The sequence below is a fragment of the Tarenaya hassleriana genome, unplaced genomic scaffold (assembly GCF_000463585.1).
Source record: "Tarenaya hassleriana unplaced genomic scaffold, ASM46358v1 Cleome5, whole genome shotgun sequence".
In the NCBI taxonomy this organism is placed as follows: domain Eukaryota; kingdom Viridiplantae; phylum Streptophyta; class Magnoliopsida; order Brassicales; family Cleomaceae; genus Tarenaya; species Tarenaya hassleriana.
The window spans coordinates 3,656,417-3,675,291 of NW_010967707.1; the positions used below are offsets into that span (position 1 = coordinate 3,656,417).

Here is an 18,875-nt window from a genome sequence, read left to right on the forward strand (position 1 = left end):
ATGTGAGTACCACTCTCTCTCTCTCTCTCTCTCTCTCTCTCTCTCTCTCTCTCTCTCTCTCTCTCTCTCTCTCTCGGTTCTAAGTGTACACAGCGCTTGGGTGATGATCGGGAACGAACAATCACAGAAAACCCGCTTTCCTCACATTCTCTTCTGTCTCTCCACCGCCTTTTCTAACCTACACGCCGGTGAGAAAGAGAAGTGGTGGTGGTGATCGTCGTGGTCAGCGGCCGCCAAGAACCTGTTATTCCTCTGTGGTGATCACTGCATCATGTTCCATCCCTGGGGGCGACAATGGCGGGACGGCTGGTTCATGGCTGTTCACTGACTCAGCACTAAGAACTCGCCTGGCCGAGATGTGCTGACGCTCTCTGTTCTTCTCGATATGCCTCGAGGGAATAGATCCAGATGCGGTTTTGGATGAGTTGCTGACTCGAATGGATTCTAAGAACTTGTTCTTCGAAAGATTTGTCGGAGCTGAAGAGATAACTGAGTTGAAGACACCAGACTCTTTCAACGCTTGTATTATTACCTGCATTACCCCGACAACTAGAGATTAAGACAAGAACAGGATGCATAGAGTTCCATCCTAGGTTTTGCCTTTGGAATTTGTGTAAAATCGAGTATTCGTACCATCGGTGCATAAATTCGTGTCAGGATGCCCTTCCTCAGGAGTTTCAGCTTCATCTCTTTGTCGCCCCAGACAACATGTGCACGGTACCTAAACAAGATCCAATACAACTTTATGTTACGAAACATATTCAAGTCATCGGAAGAACTTGTAGGTTTGCACTTGTTTGAAGAGTGTTAAAAGATCCAACACTGAATAAACCTGCATAAGATCGTAATGGTGCATCTAAAACTCTTACCAGTTTAACATTTCTTCTCCAGTTGCTGTAGAGGCAATTATGAATGCCTATAATATCAAACGTCCAGAAATCAAAATAAAAAGCATTAGTATAGAGGCGTGGTGCCCGAAATATAAAAAGGAACTTTCAAAGGAGCTGAACTCACAGATCTATCAAACTCCAACATAAAGCATCTTTTCACATCTTCTTTTGTTGGCTTGCAGCCACAACGATCACGTCGGGATGTCAAATCCGAAAATTTTGCATAGGTATAGTGTAGAACAGCAGCCTCCTCCAATTTAATTTCACTGCCATGAATTACCTCGATTTAATATTTCGATTCCATTACTAAATCAAATTGATGATCATCCGCTCCTAAAAAAAGAATAGGAATCACATTCTAACGCTAACACGTTAGGATCACCAAGCGTGGAAGATGCGACCATAGGCAGTATTGAGATCTACAAGCATTGAAATACGAATATACATACTGAGATTGCAGTTAGGAAAAAACAGTATATGGTGCAGTTCTCTCCTCAATGTACTTATAATTGCTAGAAAGCAACTAAGGCAAGTAAATGTAATATGATTAACTAGTTAGAATATAGTGTGCTCTTAGAAATATATGTTTTAACTTTCTCTGCACTTCTTCCATCTTTATAAATATTCACTTATTATTGAGAAAAAGAAGATGCATACTTCGGAGATTTCATGTAATTATGCCATCTGTGTGCACCATTTGGACGGAGGTGCTCTTGAATACGAGCGACTGATTTCCCATTTCCGTAAGTCAAGAAGTAGTTTGGATTTCCACGTGTTGCTTCCTTGTACATCCCAAAGTATGTATCTTTCGGAAGATGGTCGTAGTTCTTCTTGAACATTGACACCTGATAGCGTGAAGCGCATGTAAGAAGAGGCTCAAATGTTCCATGACACACCCATTGAAACCACTACAGCTCCAGGATCTGATTTACTGAGATGATTCAAAAGGGAAACAGTAGAATTTATACCTCGGTAAAAGGATCCTTGATATCATCTCTTTCAACACTGCTTTCCTGAAGAACACAAGCCAAAACATTTACTCATGCTGCAAGCCAGATCATAGGTGGAACTAAATCTATGATCGTGCACTGCAATATTTATAAGATTAACAGAAAAGAAGCTTAAACAAACGAAAATCAGTCTCACTCACATAATTTGGAAATATAACCATATCAACATTTGGAGGGACATCGAGCAACAACTGCCTCAATGAGTACTCACGAGCACCAGCAGGGTATATTAACTCGTCAGTGTCAAGATGAAGTATCCAATCCATGCCCGCATCCTGATATATAGCAAGGAGAATATGTATCAATCAAAGATAGAAAATCTATAAAATAACCAAGTAAGCTCAATAACAATGCATACCCTTGCCATGATAATAGCCATCTCCATGTTGAGAGATTGCTTGACAAATAATTCATAATTGCATGGCTTGTAAAAGAAAGCTGATAACCACGTCTCATTCCAAATCCGACTGATGACCCATAGACAAAAGGAAAAAAAATCCATCAGCAGACCAACATACAACTCAAATAAAAAACGACACAACGGCATGCAAGAACAGAACATGTCACAACCTACTACAAATCATCTATCCTTCCTAAAAGGACTTCTAATACTACAAACGGGCCAACTAGAAGATCTCTTCAACGCGTTATAGTGCATTCCTAATCTAAAGATTTGCCAAAGAAAAGTAATGTGAATATTGACTGACCTCTTAGCCTGCTTCTCCTCCAGCTCTTTAGTTCTGTATATTACCTTAACTCCCTGAAAGAGAAAACAAAATTCGTATGCAATGAACAAAAAGTCTTAATATACAATTTTAGGGATCAAAGTGATACTTACAGAGGGATAACACTAAAACACATTGATGGAACTGAAAGGGAGTTTCACTCACTGGAATAGACTCCAAGACTTTCGAAACGCTGGGAGTAGCAGCTTTCCCTTCTACAAAAAGGTAAAATGTCGAGACTCCTAAAACCTTATGATAGAACATCCATGGCAGAATCTGTTCCAAACCGGCCGATGTGCTTGTCGTGATACATATCTGTAAATCAAACATAACAGCAACAATGTCATGAACATTTAACCTAACTATGAAAAATGTAAGCACACTCGACTCAACTATGAAAGCTTCCAGCCCAGAACCTAGAAAGATGGGTCGTGATCAATCGATTCATCCGACCTAGAAATCCCGAACAGAACAAGCGAATATGAGCAAGACCGAACATTCCAGATTGATAACCGGTTCAAGATTTCAGATCGACCCATACAGAACAAGAAATTCGGATTTCAGATCGACCCCGGCACAAAGGGAACGGATCACGGAACTTAGGGTTTACCTTAGGCTTCAAATTGGCATCAACACCAAACTTCCAGTCTCCGTAGTAAGGGAACGATGGAGAAGAGCTACGAGCGAGATTGAAGCAATCGGAGGACGATAGATGAGCCTTGGTAGAGACTGAAGAAACAGTCTCCATTCCAGGAAACACCTCGTGGTTGAGATCAGAGCCGCCAGGAGCCCAAGTGGAGGATCCGACAGCGGATACGGAGGTCGGGTCGGCGAGTCCGCCGCCGCGCCATTGGAGGACGAAGGCGAGACAGGCGAGCGAGACAGGGAGAAGCGTCAGGAGAAGAAGAAGCCGAGAAACGAAGGAGTGGCTTGAGGAAGAAGAAGAGGAGGAAGATGCAGCGGAGATGAGTGGAGCACGGTGGTGATGGTGGTTGGATTTCATGGCGAATTTCAGAGAAAACGTAAAATGGCCTGGAGGAAGAAGAGCGAGTAGTGTCTTTGAGATCTATACGATGAATTTGAATCAGATACAAACATAAAGCAGCTTTATTTATTGTACATAAACAAATGTAACAAAAAATAAATAAAATTCAGATATTATATTATTAATACAAGATAATAAGATCGTCCTGATTAAGTATATCCTGTTTTTTTCCTCCGAAGAAATTCACAAATTAGTGATCATATCAATCCATTTCTCAATTAAATATTTATTTTCGAGATATAAATATCTATAATGATCGATATCCTTTGCATAAACTATATATGGTCCCATATGAAAACAAACTATATAATTACATATAACATACATGCAAATTACGCCTATATATGTCAGATGGGTATGTTTTGTCCGAACAAGGAGACGATGTACTCCTTCACGTACTCTGGCTCGGTGTATCCGTCACCGTACTTGTAGAATACCTCACAAGCCCTCGTTACATTAAGAATTCCGATTAGAAGAGGGAAAGGCACGGAGTGAGGCCTCCTCATCAGTTCTCCATTCAGATCCTTCCACGAATCCGATATCATGTTTCGGATCTCTTCCGTGGCTTTGCCCTTCGAAACGCCGTACTGCTTCATGTAACAATCAATGGCCGTTCCGACGTGTTTCCGCTTGTGTTCCATCTGAAATCCGTGGAAATTATGATGCCAGAAAGATTAGAAGAAATTGAGAGGATGCTTCAGGGCGAATGGTTCGGTTCGGTTCGATTTATTTGGATACGGTTAATTCGAAAAATTTGAACTTTTTTTTTTCTAATTACCTCGTAGCCAGCAATGTCATCCTTGAATCGGCCGATAACTTCCGCCGCTAGCAGAGGTTTAGGGCGTGAGCTTAACCACTTGAAGGCATCAACATTGCCAACTCTTTCCATCCCTACAATGCTTGCGGCAACCACGGAAAGGATTGCGGACGAAAGAGCTCCGTTCTCCTTGTACTCTTCAAACATCGGTATGTAATCTTTGTTTAACCACTCCGCCTCTCGATTGTAACTTTTGCCGAGCATTTTCAGCTTTCCCCCCAAAAAAAATCAAACGTATACAGTTTATATTAGAACAAGAAAACATAGAGTTTTTTTTTTTATAATTTGAAAGTTCACCGAACTTTTACCCAACTATATCTCACAGAGAACCAGAAAAGTTCAGGTAAATACATTTCTCCACGTTTCGACATACAGTTTTAATGCATATGTGAAGAAAAAAAATCGATAGAAAGGGTTATACTGCACATTACCAATTTTTTCAGATAGAATCCACATCCGGATCTTCCTTCTTCCTCCATTTCTTTCTCCATCTTGTCGTAAAAATCTATCATAATATGATAGACGTGTTTCATGCTATCTGGTAGCACGTGAGGGGCAGCAGGAAGCCACCTGTGTGATATGGAGAAGATACGAGAATATTATTGAGATATACAAAAAACATCCCAAAAGATTATCAAACGATCGATACGAAGAATATCTTATGTGTTATAACATTCTCTTTCTCTCTCTCTCGTCAAAGCGTATCATGAATATCTGCATATTGTATATGATAGTTGGTTAATCTATGACACAGACATTTGTATTTTGGAGATCAATTACGTGTCCAATGCGTCAGTGAAGAGTTCGAGTTCCTCTAGAGTGCCGTAAGCATCATATGTGTCATCGATGAGTGTAATTATGAGTATAACAATTGCCAGTGTGACCCGTGCCCGTGAGTATTTCGGCTCGAAATATGTTCCGAGCGCCCACAAGAAGGCTTCGACTGTCCTATTCCTCGCGTACGGTACATTCGATTCAATCCTTAGATCGTTGTACCACCTGAAAGTACATCGAAAAGAAATTCAGATGCAGCAAATAGAAATCTAGTACTCAATGTATAACTTGGAGAGAACATTTCCACCTTGATACAAGGGCAATCTCTTCAAGGTGTAGGAGTTGCAATACGTTGAAATCAACCTTAGCGAATTCCAGCAATGTCTCATCACGCATCTCCTCTTCTTCGTAGTACGAGATGTATTGTCTTGCCTCTATCCTCGGGATGCCTTTGTGATACGGGTGCCTCAGTGCATTCTTGATGCGTGTTGCAAGATGGGGGCTGCATCGAGATGACAGATCTTCCAAAACCGTCGTGGAGAAAACGGCAGCTTCGTCTAGAAAATCTTCACCGTGGGTCCTCCAATGTGAAGCCTCGTACAAGCTCACCATTCCCTTGGCATCTGCTCCATGATTCCCCTTCAACTTTCCGTCTTCGTCCTTAAACTTGTCAAACACATCTTAGAATGTACAGACCATTATTAGTGTATTAAACAATTTAACCTCTTCATTAACTTTAACCAAAAAAACAAAAGAAAAATGAGTAATGAATCCAACCAAAGACGAGTTTCATACCCGCGGAGAGTTTGAAGCCGAATTGTCTGAAGACTTGGAAAGCAAGCCCGACAGTACACAAATCGCATTCCTCGCTCCTTATGATACCGTGAAAATCACGACTCGCGAATATCTTCCCCAGTTGCTCCTCGATTTCTTTTTCGAAATGGTACGACACACCAAGGCGGCACAACGTGTCGATGAACTTGATGCTTTCAATAGGATTAGCTTTCGAAACCGTAAACAATTCCATCACCTGCTTTTTCAGCGAACTCAGCCTCTCCGTGTATGCCTCTTTTGTCTACCAGTCGCAGTAAAGAAAATTTATAACAAAATTTGCCAATTTAAAAATTATTATGGGTAGTCGGCTATAACGTATAATTTACAAATATATATATATGTGTGTGTGTGTGTGTGTGTTCATGGCTCAATATTTACCATATGGTCCGTATGGGGAATCCAGGAAGAGGACAAGTATTCTTCCCCGACACCGGCAGGGAAATCAGCTAAAGGCCGAGAGGCCTTTCTCTCGGCTTCGATCCAACTCTTTTCCATATGTCCCAAAGGTTAGTTTACCCGTTCTCATTGTCAATATATGCACTGGGGGACATTATATATAGAACCAGCCACGTGAAAAATATGAACACCTTGGATACGGATAGAAGGTAATGAACAATAAAGGCCCCAACACCAACAACGTTATTACTCGTCGATGATTTCTAAGGCATCGCATTGTCTTCTAGACGCCTAATAAAGTTGACACAAACTTCTTCAGCGAACTCAGCTTCTCCTTGTACGCCTCTCTTGCCTATAATCAAAATAATCGAACCGAACCGGACCTGAATTGACCACCCCTAATCCTAATTTTTGGCATACCACATTGGACGATTTCATGCTGGATATTGAACGACCGGACAAAGATTGGTGTGATTGAGTTTTTCTTACGGTGTTATCTGACCATTCCAAACCAAACTGAATTATGTCTGGGCAAAGCTGGATTTTGAAAAAAAAAAGCTATTTTTCAAAATCGAAAAACTTGGCTTCAGTTCCGATTCGATATAGACCAAAATCTGAATCAGATTGATATTGAAATATCTAAAAATGAAATTGTTAATTTTTCCACGCCGGTCAAGCCAGGCAAAGGTTGAATTGAATGGATGAACCTTTCTGGCGAAAACGTGAAAAATGGGTGCTAATTTGTGGCGTCGATAATGAATAATGGCCCCCTAGCCCCCAACGGTTAACCGTCGTCGTGAAACTAAGCTTTTAATGCAAAGGATTTTACAACAGTTCGACGAAAACTCCTTTAATGATCCTCAAATTTGGAAAGAGAATGTATAATCTAAATCACATGGATAACTTCCGTCTCCAAGATTAGTCTAGACATTGGTTCAGTATATCCCATTACCAAAAAAAAAATTATTCAATACTTTATATTTATAATTTTGTACGTATCTCTATTAGATTCGAGAACGATTACTTAATTTTTTTTGTCGCCTATAATTATTTTAAATTTAATTAACTATTTCACAATCAAAACCACACCAAAACCCACTTGCTTAGGCAAGCGTTAAAACGGGTGGTGAAATCACAATTTTAAATTTTAATGATAGTTTCTGCAGCTATGAGAAGTTTAGGGCGGGTGGTGAAAGCACTCGAGTTTGCCATCATCAACCATGCCCGCAAAGCATGCGGCTATCACTGGATAGAAACCGGATGTAACAGCTGCATTCTCCATGTATTCCTCAAACGTCGCAGTATAATCCTCGCTCAACCACTTTGCCTCTTGAAAGTAGCCCTTCCCAAGAATCTTCATCTTTTGGCAAAAAATGCCAAACAAAAAGATATTTATACAAGTCAAGTGATGATCGATATCGTGTGGAAAGTTATAGTTACATGCATCTTACCGACGAATTCAGATGGAATCCACAACCTGATCGTCCGTCCCTCTCCATTTCCTTCTCCATCTTGTCAAATAAATCTATCATAATATGATAGACGTGCTTCATGCCATCCGGTAGTGTTTAGGGTGCATCAGGAAGCCACCTGAGTGAGCCGTATATATGTATCACATTATTGGCTATAACCATATCAAACTAGATCTATATTGTGTTGATCATGACTGCAATATTTATAAGATTAACAGAAAAGAGGCTTAAACAAACGAAAGTCACAGTCTCACTAACATAATTTGGAAATATAACCATATCAACATTTGGAGGGACATCGAGCAGCAACTGCCTCAATGAGTACTCACGAGCACCAGCTGGGTATATTAACTCGTCAGTGTCAAGATGAAGTATCCAATCCATGCCCGCATCCTGACACATAGCAAGGAGAATATGTTTCAATGAAAGACAGAAAATCTACAAAATAACCAAGTAAGCTCAATCACAATGCATACCCTTGCCATGATAATAGCCATCTCCATGTCGAGAGATTGCTTAATTCATAATTGCACGGTTTGTAAAAGAAAGCTGATAACCACGTCTCATTCCAAATCCGACTGATGACCCATAGACAAAAGGAAAGTAAATCCATTAGTAGACCAACCCAACATACAACTCAAATAAAAAAACAGCACGAGCATACAGGAACAGAACATGTCACAACCTAATACAAATCATCCATCCTTCTCTAATACTATAAATGGACCAACTAGAAAACCTTATGATAGAACATCCATGGCAGAATCTGATCCAAACCCGCGGATGTGCTTGTCGTGATACATATATGCAAATCAAACGTAACACCAACAATGTCATGAACATTTAACCTAATTATGAAAAATGTGAGCACAGTCAACTATGAAAGCCTCCAGCCCCAGAACCTAGACCCAATTGGCCGTGATCGATCCATCGGGCATAGAAATCCGAACAGAACAAGCAAGACCCAACACTCCATATTGATAACCGAATCAGGATTTCAGATCGACACATACAGAACAATAATAAACTCAAATTTCAGATCGACCCCGGGATAAGGGAATGAATCACGGAATTTAGGGTTTACTTTAGGCTTCAAATTGGCATCAACACCGAACTTCCGATCTCCGTAGTAAGGGAACGATGGAGAAGAGCTACGAGCGAGATTGGAGCAATCGGAGGACGAAAGATGAGTCTTGGGAGAGACAGAAGAAACAATCTCCATACCTAGAAACACCTCGTGGTTGAGATCAGAGCCGCCAGGAGCCCAAGTGGAGGACCCGACAGCGGATACGGAGGTCAGGTCGGCTAGGCCGCCACCGCGCCATTGGAGGACGAAGGCGAGACAGGCGAGCGAAACAGGGAGAAGCGTCAGGAGAAGAAGAAGCCGAGAAACGAAGGAGTGGCTAAAGGAAGAAGAAGAAGAAGAAGATGCGGCGGAGATGAGTGGAGCACGGTGGTTGGATTTCATGGAGACTTTCAGAGAATTCGTAAAAATGGCTTGGAAGAAGAAGAGCGAGTAGAGTGTTTTTGAGATCTATATAACGAATTTGAATCACATACAATGCAAGCAAAAAAAAAACACACACACACTGCGAAGTAATAAAATTCAGATATTATGGGGAGTCCCCTAGCCTAGTGACAACCCCCTCTACCATGAGGTTGTGGGTTCGAATCCCAGGTATGGTACTCCCCTTGAGCCGGTCAGCTTTACGAAGATGGTTTACCTGCTCTGCGTGGTTTGCCGGCTACTGCGTAGGGCGGTGGGTTTTCTCAGGTCCGGACACCGAAGGGTTGTAGGATAGGGGTTTCCCATCGTACCAAAAAAAAAAAAAAAAAAAATTCAGATATTATATTATTAATACAAAATCATATCGTAAAAAAAAAAAGACATTGATAAATACTCAGATGGGTATGTTTTGTCCGAGTAAAGAGACGATGTAATCCTTCACGCGCTCCGGCTCGGTGTACCCGTCACCGTACTTGTAGTACACTTCAGTACCCCTCAATATATTCAGAATTCGCATCAGAAGAGGGAAAGGCACAGTGTGAGGCCTCGTCACAAGTTCTTCATTCAGATCCTTCCACGAATCCGATATCATGTTTCGGATCTCTTCCGTGGCTTCGCCCTTGGAAACGCCGTACTGCTTCATGTAACAATCAATGGCCGTTCCCACGTGTTTCCGCTTGTGTTCCATCTGAGATCGAATTTAAGCGCATATATGTGTTTTAGATTTGGATACACATTGATGATTTTTATAAACTTTGATAAGTACCTCGTGGCCAGCAATGTCGTCCATGAATCTCATGATAGTTTCAGCGGCTTGGAGAGGCTTAGGGCGTGAGCTTAGCCATTCGAAGGCTTCAAGATTGCCGAAATCAACCATCCCCGCAAAGCTTGCGGCCACCACCGCATAGGCGCCCGACGAAAAAGCTCCGTTCTCCTTGTATTCGTCGAACGTCGCTACGTAATCTTCTTCCAACCACTTTGCCTCTCGATAGTAGCTCTTTCCGAGTATTTTCATCTTTTATCAAAAAAGATCCATATACAAAAAATAAATAAATTATACAACCTCCATAGATTCACATGAAAACACACACAATGGATTTACGTATGGATAGGGATCTGCTCTTGTTCGCCTTACCGACATTTTCAGATGGAATCCGCAGCCCGATCTTCCTTTCTCCTTCTCTAGCTCATTCTCCAATCCGTCGTAAAAATCTACCATGATATGATAGACGTGCTTTATGCTATCTGGTAGTTGGTATGGTGCATCTGCAAGCCATCTGCGTGACCGGTATCAGTTTCATTGTCGGCAATCATGACCATATATATATATAAACAGACGTTTGCACCTGTCCAATGCATCTGTGAAGAGTTTAAGTTCTTGTATAGTGCCGTATGCGTCATATGTGTCATCGACGAGTGTCAATACGAGCAATGTAATGGCCATTGTGACCCGTGCCCGTGAGTACCGTGGCTCGAAATATATAGTGAGCGCCCAGAAGTAGGCTTCAGCCGTCCTATTCCTCCTCGCGTACGGTACCTTCGATTCAATCCTTAGATCTTTGTACCACCTGAAAGTACATTGAAAAGGAATTCAGATGTAACACCGAACGATAAACAGTTAAAAGTCTAAGTTTCATCCGAAGCAAAGTTACCTGGACACAAGGGCAAGCTCTTCAAGGTGTAGGAGTTGCAATACGTTGAAATCAACCTTGGCGAATTCGAGCAATGTTTCATCACGCATCTCTTCTTCTTCGTAGTACGAGATGTATTGTCTCGTCTCTATCCTCGGGGCACCTCTATGATACGGATGTTTCAGAGCATTCTTGATGCGTGTTGCCAGATGGAGGCTGCATCGAGAAGCTAGTCCATCCAAAATCGTCGCCGAGAAAACAGCAGATTCGTCTAGAAAATCTTCACCGTGGGTTCTCCACTGTGAAGCCTCGTACAAGCTCAGCATTCCCTCTGCATCTGCTCCATGATTCCCCTTCAGCTTCCCTTTCCCGTCCTTGAACTTGTCGAACACATCTTAGAATGTACAAAACCATTATTAGTGTATTAAAACCTCTTCATTAATCTTTAACAAAAACGACAATGTGGATAATGAAGGGGGAATCCAAAGACACGAGTTTGATACCGGCGGAGAGATTGAAGCCGAATTGCCTGAAGACCTGGAAAGCAAGCCCGACCGTACACAAATCGCATTCGTCGCCCCTTATGATGCCGTGAAAATCACTACTAACGAATACCTTCCCCAACTGCTCCTCGATTTCTTTCTCGAAGTGGTACGACACACCGAGGCGACACAACGTGTCGATGAACTTGACGCTTTCGATATGGTTAGCTTTCGAAGCCGTAAACAATCCCTTCACCTGCTCCTTCAGTGAACTCAGCCTCTCCTTGTACGCCTCTCTTGCCTGCCAGTTACGTGCAATAAAAGAAACTTAATTTGCAACAAAATTTCAAAAATTATATGTGGTCATGACGGGTGTACGTACCGAATGGTCTGTGTCCGAAGAAAGGCTGAGAGCAGCCGACAAGAAATCCTCGCCGGTGCCAGCCGGAAAATCAGCTAAAGGCCGAGAGGCCTCTTTTTCAGCATCCACTGGACTCTTTTGATGCTCCATATGTATATATATATATATATTATATGCTAACGGTTCTCGGTTTTGGCAATTCTTATTGAACAATGGAGCGCTATATATATAGAATTAGAACCAACCACGTGAAACTTGTCATATATTTTTTATAGCCACTAGTATTTAACTATATTATGGGCATGGTTAATAAAGTATATGTGATTATATTTGGTAATATATATATATAAGATTATATTTAATTATGGCTTTGGTTATTATTTAATTCATCATAATTAATTGAATGAAAATGTGTATAATTTATGATTTTTATTATTTCTTAAGTTAGCTTTGTAGATAAATAGAAAATTCTCTACTCCTATATGATATAAAAAAAAAAGCTAGTCAAGAGAGAGAATGTCATTCAAAAAAGTTATAACTTCTAGAAATTATATATCAGTAATAATTAATATATTATTATTTTGAATAGTTTTGTTTATAATAGCAAAGAGACACTTTTAGAGTTGTATAATTTTTTTTTTCAAATGAAATGACATCTCTTCTTAGATAATTTTGTTCACTTGTTTTAGTGGCAACATAACAATTGGTACTTATTTTTATAAAACCGAAACAAACATAATATAAAAACTGATTCATATCTATTTTCATAAAACCAAAAAAATCGAACCCATACATTCTCATCCTAAACCCAAACCGATTCCCGAAACTTACAACCCTCGAATCGAGCAACATAGAAACAGCCAACAGGCCACGTAGCTTTACAGAGACAGACATGTTAATCTTTGGCATTGCTTGCTTAGTGACGTCTCCAATAGTATATTGGTGCAAAAGATACGGTGGAGGGGACGTGGCTCAATGCCATCCATATGGTTTTTATTTCTTCGGCCTATAAACAGACACTCCTACGCTTTGATTAAAGCAATTTGAAAGAAAAAAAAACATTATCTGAGAGCTTATAAAAATATATGTTTCCCACTTGATCCATTTGAATATATTAGCTTTTTTTTCTCTCTGGGTGTTCAAATAATTGAGTGTGCTGTATTCCACATATGGTTATCGATATACGTAGACGTAGAAATCGCTGCCACGTTAAATTCTTGTGTCATTTTATTTTCTTTCGTCCCGGTACACTTACGAATAATGTTAGGAAACACTAGTAAGTCCGAAATATTGTTAAAAAGACATTGATACAATACTCAGATGGGTATGTTTTGTCTGAGTAAAGAGACGATGTAATCCTTCACGCGCTCCGGCTCGGTGTACCCGTCACCGTACTTGTAGTACACCTCAGTGCCCCTCAATATATTCAGAATTCGCATCAGAAGAGGGAAAGGCACAGTGTGAGGCCTCCTCATCAGTTCTCCATTCAGATCCTTCCACGAATCCGATATCATGTTTCGGATCTCGTCCCTGGCTTCGCTCTTCGAAACGCCGTACTGCCTCATGTAACAATCAATGGCCGTTCCCACGTGTTTCCGCTTGTGTTCCATCTACAGTCGATTTTTAAGCGCATATATATATGTTTCAGATTTGGATATACATTGTTGATTTTGTTTAAAAAAATTTGTTTTGGTAAGTACCTCGTGGCCAGCAATGTCGTCCATGAATCTCATGATAGTTTCAGCGGCTTGGAGAGGTATAGGGCGTGAGCTTAGCCATTCGAAGGCTTCAAGATTGCCGAAATCAACCATCCCCGCAAAGCTTGCGGCTATTACTGTATAGGTGCCAGACGAAGAAGCTCCGTTCTCCTTGTATTCGTCGAACATCGCTACGTAATCATCGTCCAACCACTTTGCCTCTCGACAGTAGCTCTTTTCGAGTATTTTCATCTTTTATCAAAATATCCATATACAAAAAACCCATCGATCTCATACAATAGTTTATAAACCACGTGAAACAGGTAAATCAGTCGAAACCGATAAATTCAAAGAAAACGTATACTCGGTTGAACCCATTACCTCCCACTAAAAGTTTTATACTCTCAACCAGCCGAACATGATACGGATTTGTTACTTTGAGAACCAAGAAACCAGTAAGAGGCAATAAAAAGAAGATAGTGTAAGAGGAGAAAATAGTAGAAAACGATACATACGCCTCGTTGTATAAGCAAGCGAACACTATTCTTACATTCACGGGGTGATTCATCTGAATTCGTCAGAAAATTTCAAGTCCTATTCACGTGAGCCCCATAGGTAAACGTGTCCACATTTCCCAACCCCAACGCTCCCATGCAAAACCAACCCAATATGTCCCCTCACTTCTATATAAACCCTAAAACCCTCGAACACCTTCACAACCATCAAAACCCTATATCTGATAAAGGAGAACAGGATGGCAAAACTTTCTCTTGTTCTGGTTGGTTTAGCGATCTTTCTGGTCACCGAAACCCTAGTTTCGGCACAGCAACAATGCCGGGGAGACATCGGTGGCCTGATGAAAGAATGTGCGGTATACGTGCAGCGGCCAGGCCGGAAAGTTGACCCATCCCCGGCCTGCTGCAGCGTCGTGAAGGCTGCTGACATTTCTTGCGCATGCGGTCACATCACGGCCATGGTCGAGAAAGAGATCGACATGGATAAGGTCGTCCATGTGGCCGCCTTCTGCGGAAAACCCCTCGCCCACGGAACCAAGTGCGGGAGTAAGTTCAAGTTTCGATTTGTTTTCCGAATATATGTGCACGCATGCGTGCATTATATATATACACGTGGTGTGTGTATATATACGTGCATGTCTTTCGTGCGCATCTCTTGACGGCATTTTATCATCCATATAGTATAATGTATGTTATGATCATCAGGGAAGAATTTCAGTACTGACAGGTTGTTCTGTTTCTTGTGTCGCAGGTTACGTTGTCCCGTGAAAGAATGTTGTCATGGCATGATTGGACCTGAACCTATGTGATGGAATAATTTGTTGAAGCCTTGTAGCTTTCATCTCGTACTAATTCGATCAAGTCTAGTGTAATGAACAATATTTCATAAAAATAATATATTCTCCGTATTCCGTTATCCATTTAAATACTTTCATATAATGTTACTAATAATAAAAACCTGAAAACTTTAAAAGTTACCGTACCAGAGTTCAGTGCCAAGACAAATCAGTATATAACGACAGAAATTCAGTTTCCAAATTCTTACAACCAACTCGTGAAGTATCACGTTAAGACATAATAAAACACAAAACTTTCCCACCGCGACCAAAGTATAATCAAAATCTAAAAAACTATGCAGCATGCTTCCCACTCCCTCCTTCAAGTAACTCACCAAGAACAAGATCATCAAAACATCGTCGGAATTCTGGGAGAGAAGCAGCTTTTCTGTATAAGGGGGCATGTTTCCGATCATTATCATCTGCCCGAGATGGAGAGCGAGATCGATTTTCAATCTCTACACTTGCTTGTAGAAGAGGACGTATGCTTGGTCGTGCAAAACTTGTTTCGTCCCTATGGCGGTGACAGAAGCATCGTCAAACCTTAGCCATTGTTCGTTCTGTCGTCTGGCATCCGTGGTGTAATGCCCTTTCGAGGGATCCCTCCCATGGTGGGTTATAGTGGCGACAAGTTCGTATCTTGAACCCTGCAACACGACAATAATACAAAGGAAATTCCGTATTAGCTTATATATGGTAACTAAGCACCAGGCTTATTCCAGAAAATTTTCCACGAAACAGAGCACCACAATAGTAGTAGGCATTGTCTTGTTTGCCTCTTCTTATTTTCATGTATATGACAGTGTGAAACTATCAAACCATTGCATTTCATAATTAAATCAAAATAGGAAAGACCCTACTAGCGTTGATACACTTTCACTACTAACTAAGCAGAAAACAGAACAAAATTCCATGGTGAGACCCAACTGAGCTGAACTCATATAAATGCAGAAGGTTAATGGGGGAAAACAGCTAGAAAGAAAATGGGGCACATGGAATGAGCCTTTACTTTAGACCATTTTAACTTTCTTAATGTACCTTGTTAGATGGAGAAACGAGCAGGTGGCGACCTAAGTTGAGTTCAAGCGGAAAGTGAACTGGCTTGTGCAGCTTTGTACTCCCTTGGCTCCCGTAGCTAAACCGCATTAGGTGCAATATCATTATCTTTGAGAGCGCAAGTATCTTTGTCGATTTCCTAGCACTCACAACACCAGCCTGAAGCAAATCCAAACAAAATAAGCCAGATGATAAAAGTAAGCAAGTAACATTTCATCAGGGCATTGCATGACAACAGAGATAGATCACCTTCCCAGTTACTGAGGCTCGATACCCCTCGAGATCTTCTTGGGCAGAAAACAAATGCAACGCATCTTCTATCGTGCACACTGCTTCAGGATGTATATCAAGGTGAAGTAAGAGATATGGCTGTACAGTAGCAGAATCTTTGTTTCCTGTTCCACAAAGGATATATATTAAGGCCTGGCAAAGTGACAAACGCAAATTCCAGTCTTAATCTTAGTATTGACTTTTTAGGCTCATGTGAGACACCACAAAGAATCTCCATACCTTTTGCTTTGACCACACTTCTTAGCTGCCCTCCGAATATGGCACTGAGCTCAGAAGGCACAAAGCTTTGAGTTCTAGTCACGGCTGATTTGTTTTTGGGTCCAACTGTTTCCCATTCATCATGGTCATCGTTGTTGGTAGAAGAAACGATTGATGACCTGGCACCAGTACTGCTAGAGGACTGTCCCCTGAGCTTCAGTAGATCATTGTGCAATTGGTCCATTATAAAACTCAAAAACTCCTGAGCATCTTCCTGCCTGCCAACAAGTGTGAACAAACAGTTAAAACCATACAGAACAACTAATACAAAGATGAAGTACATAGGTTAAAAAATTAAGAGATTACAAACCTCGGCCTGCCAGACATGTTGTTGGGCACATCTGGCGTAAACTTTCTAAGGACCTCCTCAAACATGGCAGGTGTAAAGGGTCTACCAGCCACAACCACAGCAGCATTATTTCTTAAGCTTGAACTACTAGGTGGTTCTAATTCAGCGATGAACTCGGAAAATGCCGCTAATGTTGGACACTCAGCCTTAGAAGACAGAAAAAAGAATGAACAGGTTAAGTAAAGAGAAGAAAAAGAGGAAAAGCCGAAAAGGACAGATCCAAACCAAATGTCAGAACCACCAATAAAAACCTTGGGAACATGTTGAACTTTAAGTTCCTGTAGGAGCTGCACAAAAGGAGAACATGACAACAGAGCCTGAAGAGTGGCGTTGAGGAAGCACAAATTTCCGGCATTGACTAAGCCTCTTGGAATGTAGTCTTTAACGGCTGCAACAAAGTCAGCAGGGCCCATAAGATTATTCTTTCTTGCCATGTTACCAGATGAAGAATCACTCGCTGCCAATACTTCGCCATCCAGAGCACTGAATTTCACCCCCAAAGCTTTATACGAAGAATCGCTTTCACTGTCTGATACAGACAGCTCATCCAAATCAACCGAATCGGTTTTCGGTGCCACACCGTTACTCTGGGACGACACTTTTACAGTTCCATTTTCTTTCACATGTTTTGGTACTCCCGCAGAGTAATCATTAGACACTTTTCCATCCTTGTCCTTATGAGAAGTGGAAGGACTAGAAGTATAACCTTTCCTCTGAGAGCTGGAAAGGAGGGATACGTTTATGCCATCAACCAGGTCCTTCTTCAATTCACCATTAGTACTTGTCACAGATTTCCCAGAGTCAAGATTCAAGGACCCAAATTGTATACTCTTAACATCTTTCTTTCCACAATTTTGGGCAGCCTTGGTGGGTTTCTGCCCGAGTAACGACCTGGTTTCATCTTCAGTAAAGGATCCAAACACAAACAGCTGTGAAGAACAGTATAACGAGGAAAAGGGTCAGCGAACCAATAACACAAATGAGGGAATTGGGAGTTAACTTCATGGTTTCTGTATACCAACAAAGTTTGCACTCCTTTCCATTGCGAAGTTAATATGTTGAATTAATAACAGAGATAATATTAAAATCTCCTATAACACAATATTTTCCAGAGGCGAAATTGGCGAATTGCACTTTGATCAACCGTGAATACAACTATTAGATACATATGATTTCAACCTAAACCTATCGAAAACTACGTTTCAGTTCTTAAATCTTGTTGAAAGACAACAGATCAAACATCATATTTATCGAACAACGATAGAAATACATAGTCCTAAAATCCGATGCAACAATAACAAAGATACTAATAATCTCCTATATAGCATCAAAGAGTAGAATGAAACAAGACCAAAATACCAAACCCTAAACCTCGGAGGGGAAAAAACCAACGAAACTGCGAAATAAATATCCGAATTACCTTCTTTTCACTCATGATTCGCGCTATATCGCAACGGGAGAGGACCGGAGCACCAAAAGAATCCAAATCTAGTAATCTGAATCGGAGAGGAAACGAAAGGGTAGGGAGAGATTTCAAAAAGGGAACTGAAATCTAGGGTTTCAGAGACCAACAACCCTGGAGGAGAGTCGGGGACTGGAGAAGACATGAAAGGGAAAGACGAGAGAGACGGAAAGAGCATTTACTTGGGGAACCCTCTCCTCGGTTTTTATCTGCAACTTCGAAATAGAGAAGCATCCGAATTCGAGGAGGATGAGGAGGACACCTTTTCCTTTTGAGTTTGGGAACAAATCTAGGGTTATGTTTTTTTTTTTAATATATAGTTTCTTTTTTTTTTGCTGGTGTCGGATTATTGTTGGGGGTGGAGGGAGAATCTAAGGCCGCGTTTGGATCTTATATCGTCAATTTTGATAAAAACGCGTCCGTAGCGTTCTAAGGATCCAACTCCTACAAATACGGTCCCCGTAATG

The 18,875-nt window shown here is 41.1% G+C and overlaps 6 protein-coding genes across 8 annotated transcripts; 1 reads left to right on the forward strand and 5 right to left on the reverse strand.

Moving 5' to 3' along the window:
- Nucleotides 1-18: 18 nt before the first annotated feature.
- Nucleotides 19-3,701, reverse strand: LOC104826710 (glycosyltransferase-like KOBITO 1). The gene is made up of 11 exons (XM_010559536.2): nt 3,236-3,701; nt 2,791-2,940; nt 2,608-2,660; nt 2,259-2,367; nt 2,041-2,175; nt 1,859-1,903; nt 1,548-1,735; nt 1,015-1,156; nt 870-916; nt 634-721; nt 19-532 (listed from the first exon to the last, which is right to left on the reverse strand). Exons 1-11 carry the CDS (start codon nt 3,626-3,628, stop codon nt 245-247), a joined length of 1,638 nt encoding a protein of 545 aa, XP_010557838.1. The 5' UTR covers nt 3,629-3,701; the 3' UTR covers nt 19-244.
- Nucleotides 3,702-3,918: 217 nt separating this feature from the next.
- On the reverse strand, nt 3,919-6,739 carry LOC104826711 (alpha-humulene/(-)-(E)-beta-caryophyllene synthase-like). Its single transcript, XM_010559537.2, has 7 exons — nt 6,474-6,739; nt 6,057-6,336; nt 5,569-5,941; nt 5,268-5,486; nt 4,919-5,057; nt 4,449-4,697; nt 3,919-4,311 (listed from the first exon to the last, which is right to left on the reverse strand). Exons 1-7 carry the CDS (start codon nt 6,588-6,590, stop codon nt 4,018-4,020), a joined length of 1,671 nt encoding a protein of 556 aa, XP_010557839.1. The 5' UTR covers nt 6,591-6,739; the 3' UTR covers nt 3,919-4,017.
- A 772-nt stretch (nt 6,740-7,511) lies between these two features.
- On the reverse strand, nt 7,512-12,119 carry LOC104826712 (alpha-humulene/(-)-(E)-beta-caryophyllene synthase-like). 2 transcript variants are annotated; one of them, XM_010559540.1, is made up of 11 exons: nt 11,966-12,119; nt 11,605-11,884; nt 11,123-11,495; nt 10,817-11,038; nt 10,606-10,747; nt 10,237-10,485; nt 9,688-10,158; nt 8,440-8,541; nt 8,293-8,356; nt 7,943-8,081; nt 7,512-7,851 (listed from the first exon to the last, which is right to left on the reverse strand). In XM_010559540.1, the coding sequence occupies exons 1-7, from the start codon at nt 12,092-12,094 to the stop codon at nt 9,865-9,867; spliced, it is 1,689 nt and encodes a 562-aa protein (XP_010557842.1). In that variant the 5' UTR covers nt 12,095-12,119; the 3' UTR covers nt 7,512-7,851; nt 7,943-8,081; nt 8,293-8,356; nt 8,440-8,541; nt 9,688-9,864. The 2 variants fall into 2 exon arrangements, with proteins under 2 accessions (XP_010557842.1, XP_010557841.1); XM_010559539.1 differs by having other exon boundaries at nt 8,222-8,356.
- Nucleotides 12,120-13,189: 1,070 nt separating this feature from the next.
- On the reverse strand, nt 13,190-13,918 carry LOC104826713 (alpha-humulene/(-)-(E)-beta-caryophyllene synthase-like). Its single transcript, XM_010559541.1, has 2 exons — nt 13,645-13,918; nt 13,190-13,554 (listed from the first exon to the last, which is right to left on the reverse strand). The coding sequence occupies exons 1-2, from the start codon at nt 13,891-13,893 to the stop codon at nt 13,261-13,263; spliced, it is 543 nt and encodes a 180-aa protein (XP_010557843.1). The 5' UTR covers nt 13,894-13,918; the 3' UTR covers nt 13,190-13,260.
- A 445-nt stretch (nt 13,919-14,363) lies between these two features.
- Nucleotides 14,364-15,076, forward strand: LOC104826714. The gene is made up of 2 exons (XM_010559542.1): nt 14,364-14,702; nt 14,908-15,076. The coding sequence occupies exons 1-2, from the start codon at nt 14,396-14,398 to the stop codon at nt 14,922-14,924; spliced, it is 324 nt and encodes a 107-aa protein (XP_010557844.1). The 5' UTR covers nt 14,364-14,395; the 3' UTR covers nt 14,925-15,076.
- A 68-nt stretch (nt 15,077-15,144) lies between these two features.
- LOC104826715 (ubiquitin carboxyl-terminal hydrolase 24-like) lies at nt 15,145-18,753 on the reverse strand. Of its 2 annotated transcripts, XM_010559544.2 has the most exons (8): nt 18,591-18,753; nt 18,367-18,442; nt 17,198-17,875; nt 16,908-17,092; nt 16,559-16,815; nt 16,298-16,443; nt 16,031-16,207; nt 15,145-15,639 (listed from the first exon to the last, which is right to left on the reverse strand). In XM_010559544.2, the coding sequence occupies exons 2-8, from the start codon at nt 18,379-18,381 to the stop codon at nt 15,451-15,453; spliced, it is 1,647 nt and encodes a 548-aa protein (XP_010557846.1). In that variant the 5' UTR covers nt 18,382-18,442; nt 18,591-18,753; the 3' UTR covers nt 15,145-15,450. The 2 variants fall into 2 exon arrangements, with proteins under 2 accessions (XP_010557846.1, XP_010557845.1); XM_010559543.2 differs by having other exon boundaries at nt 18,367-18,752.
- Between the last annotated feature and the right edge of the window lie 122 nt (nt 18,754-18,875).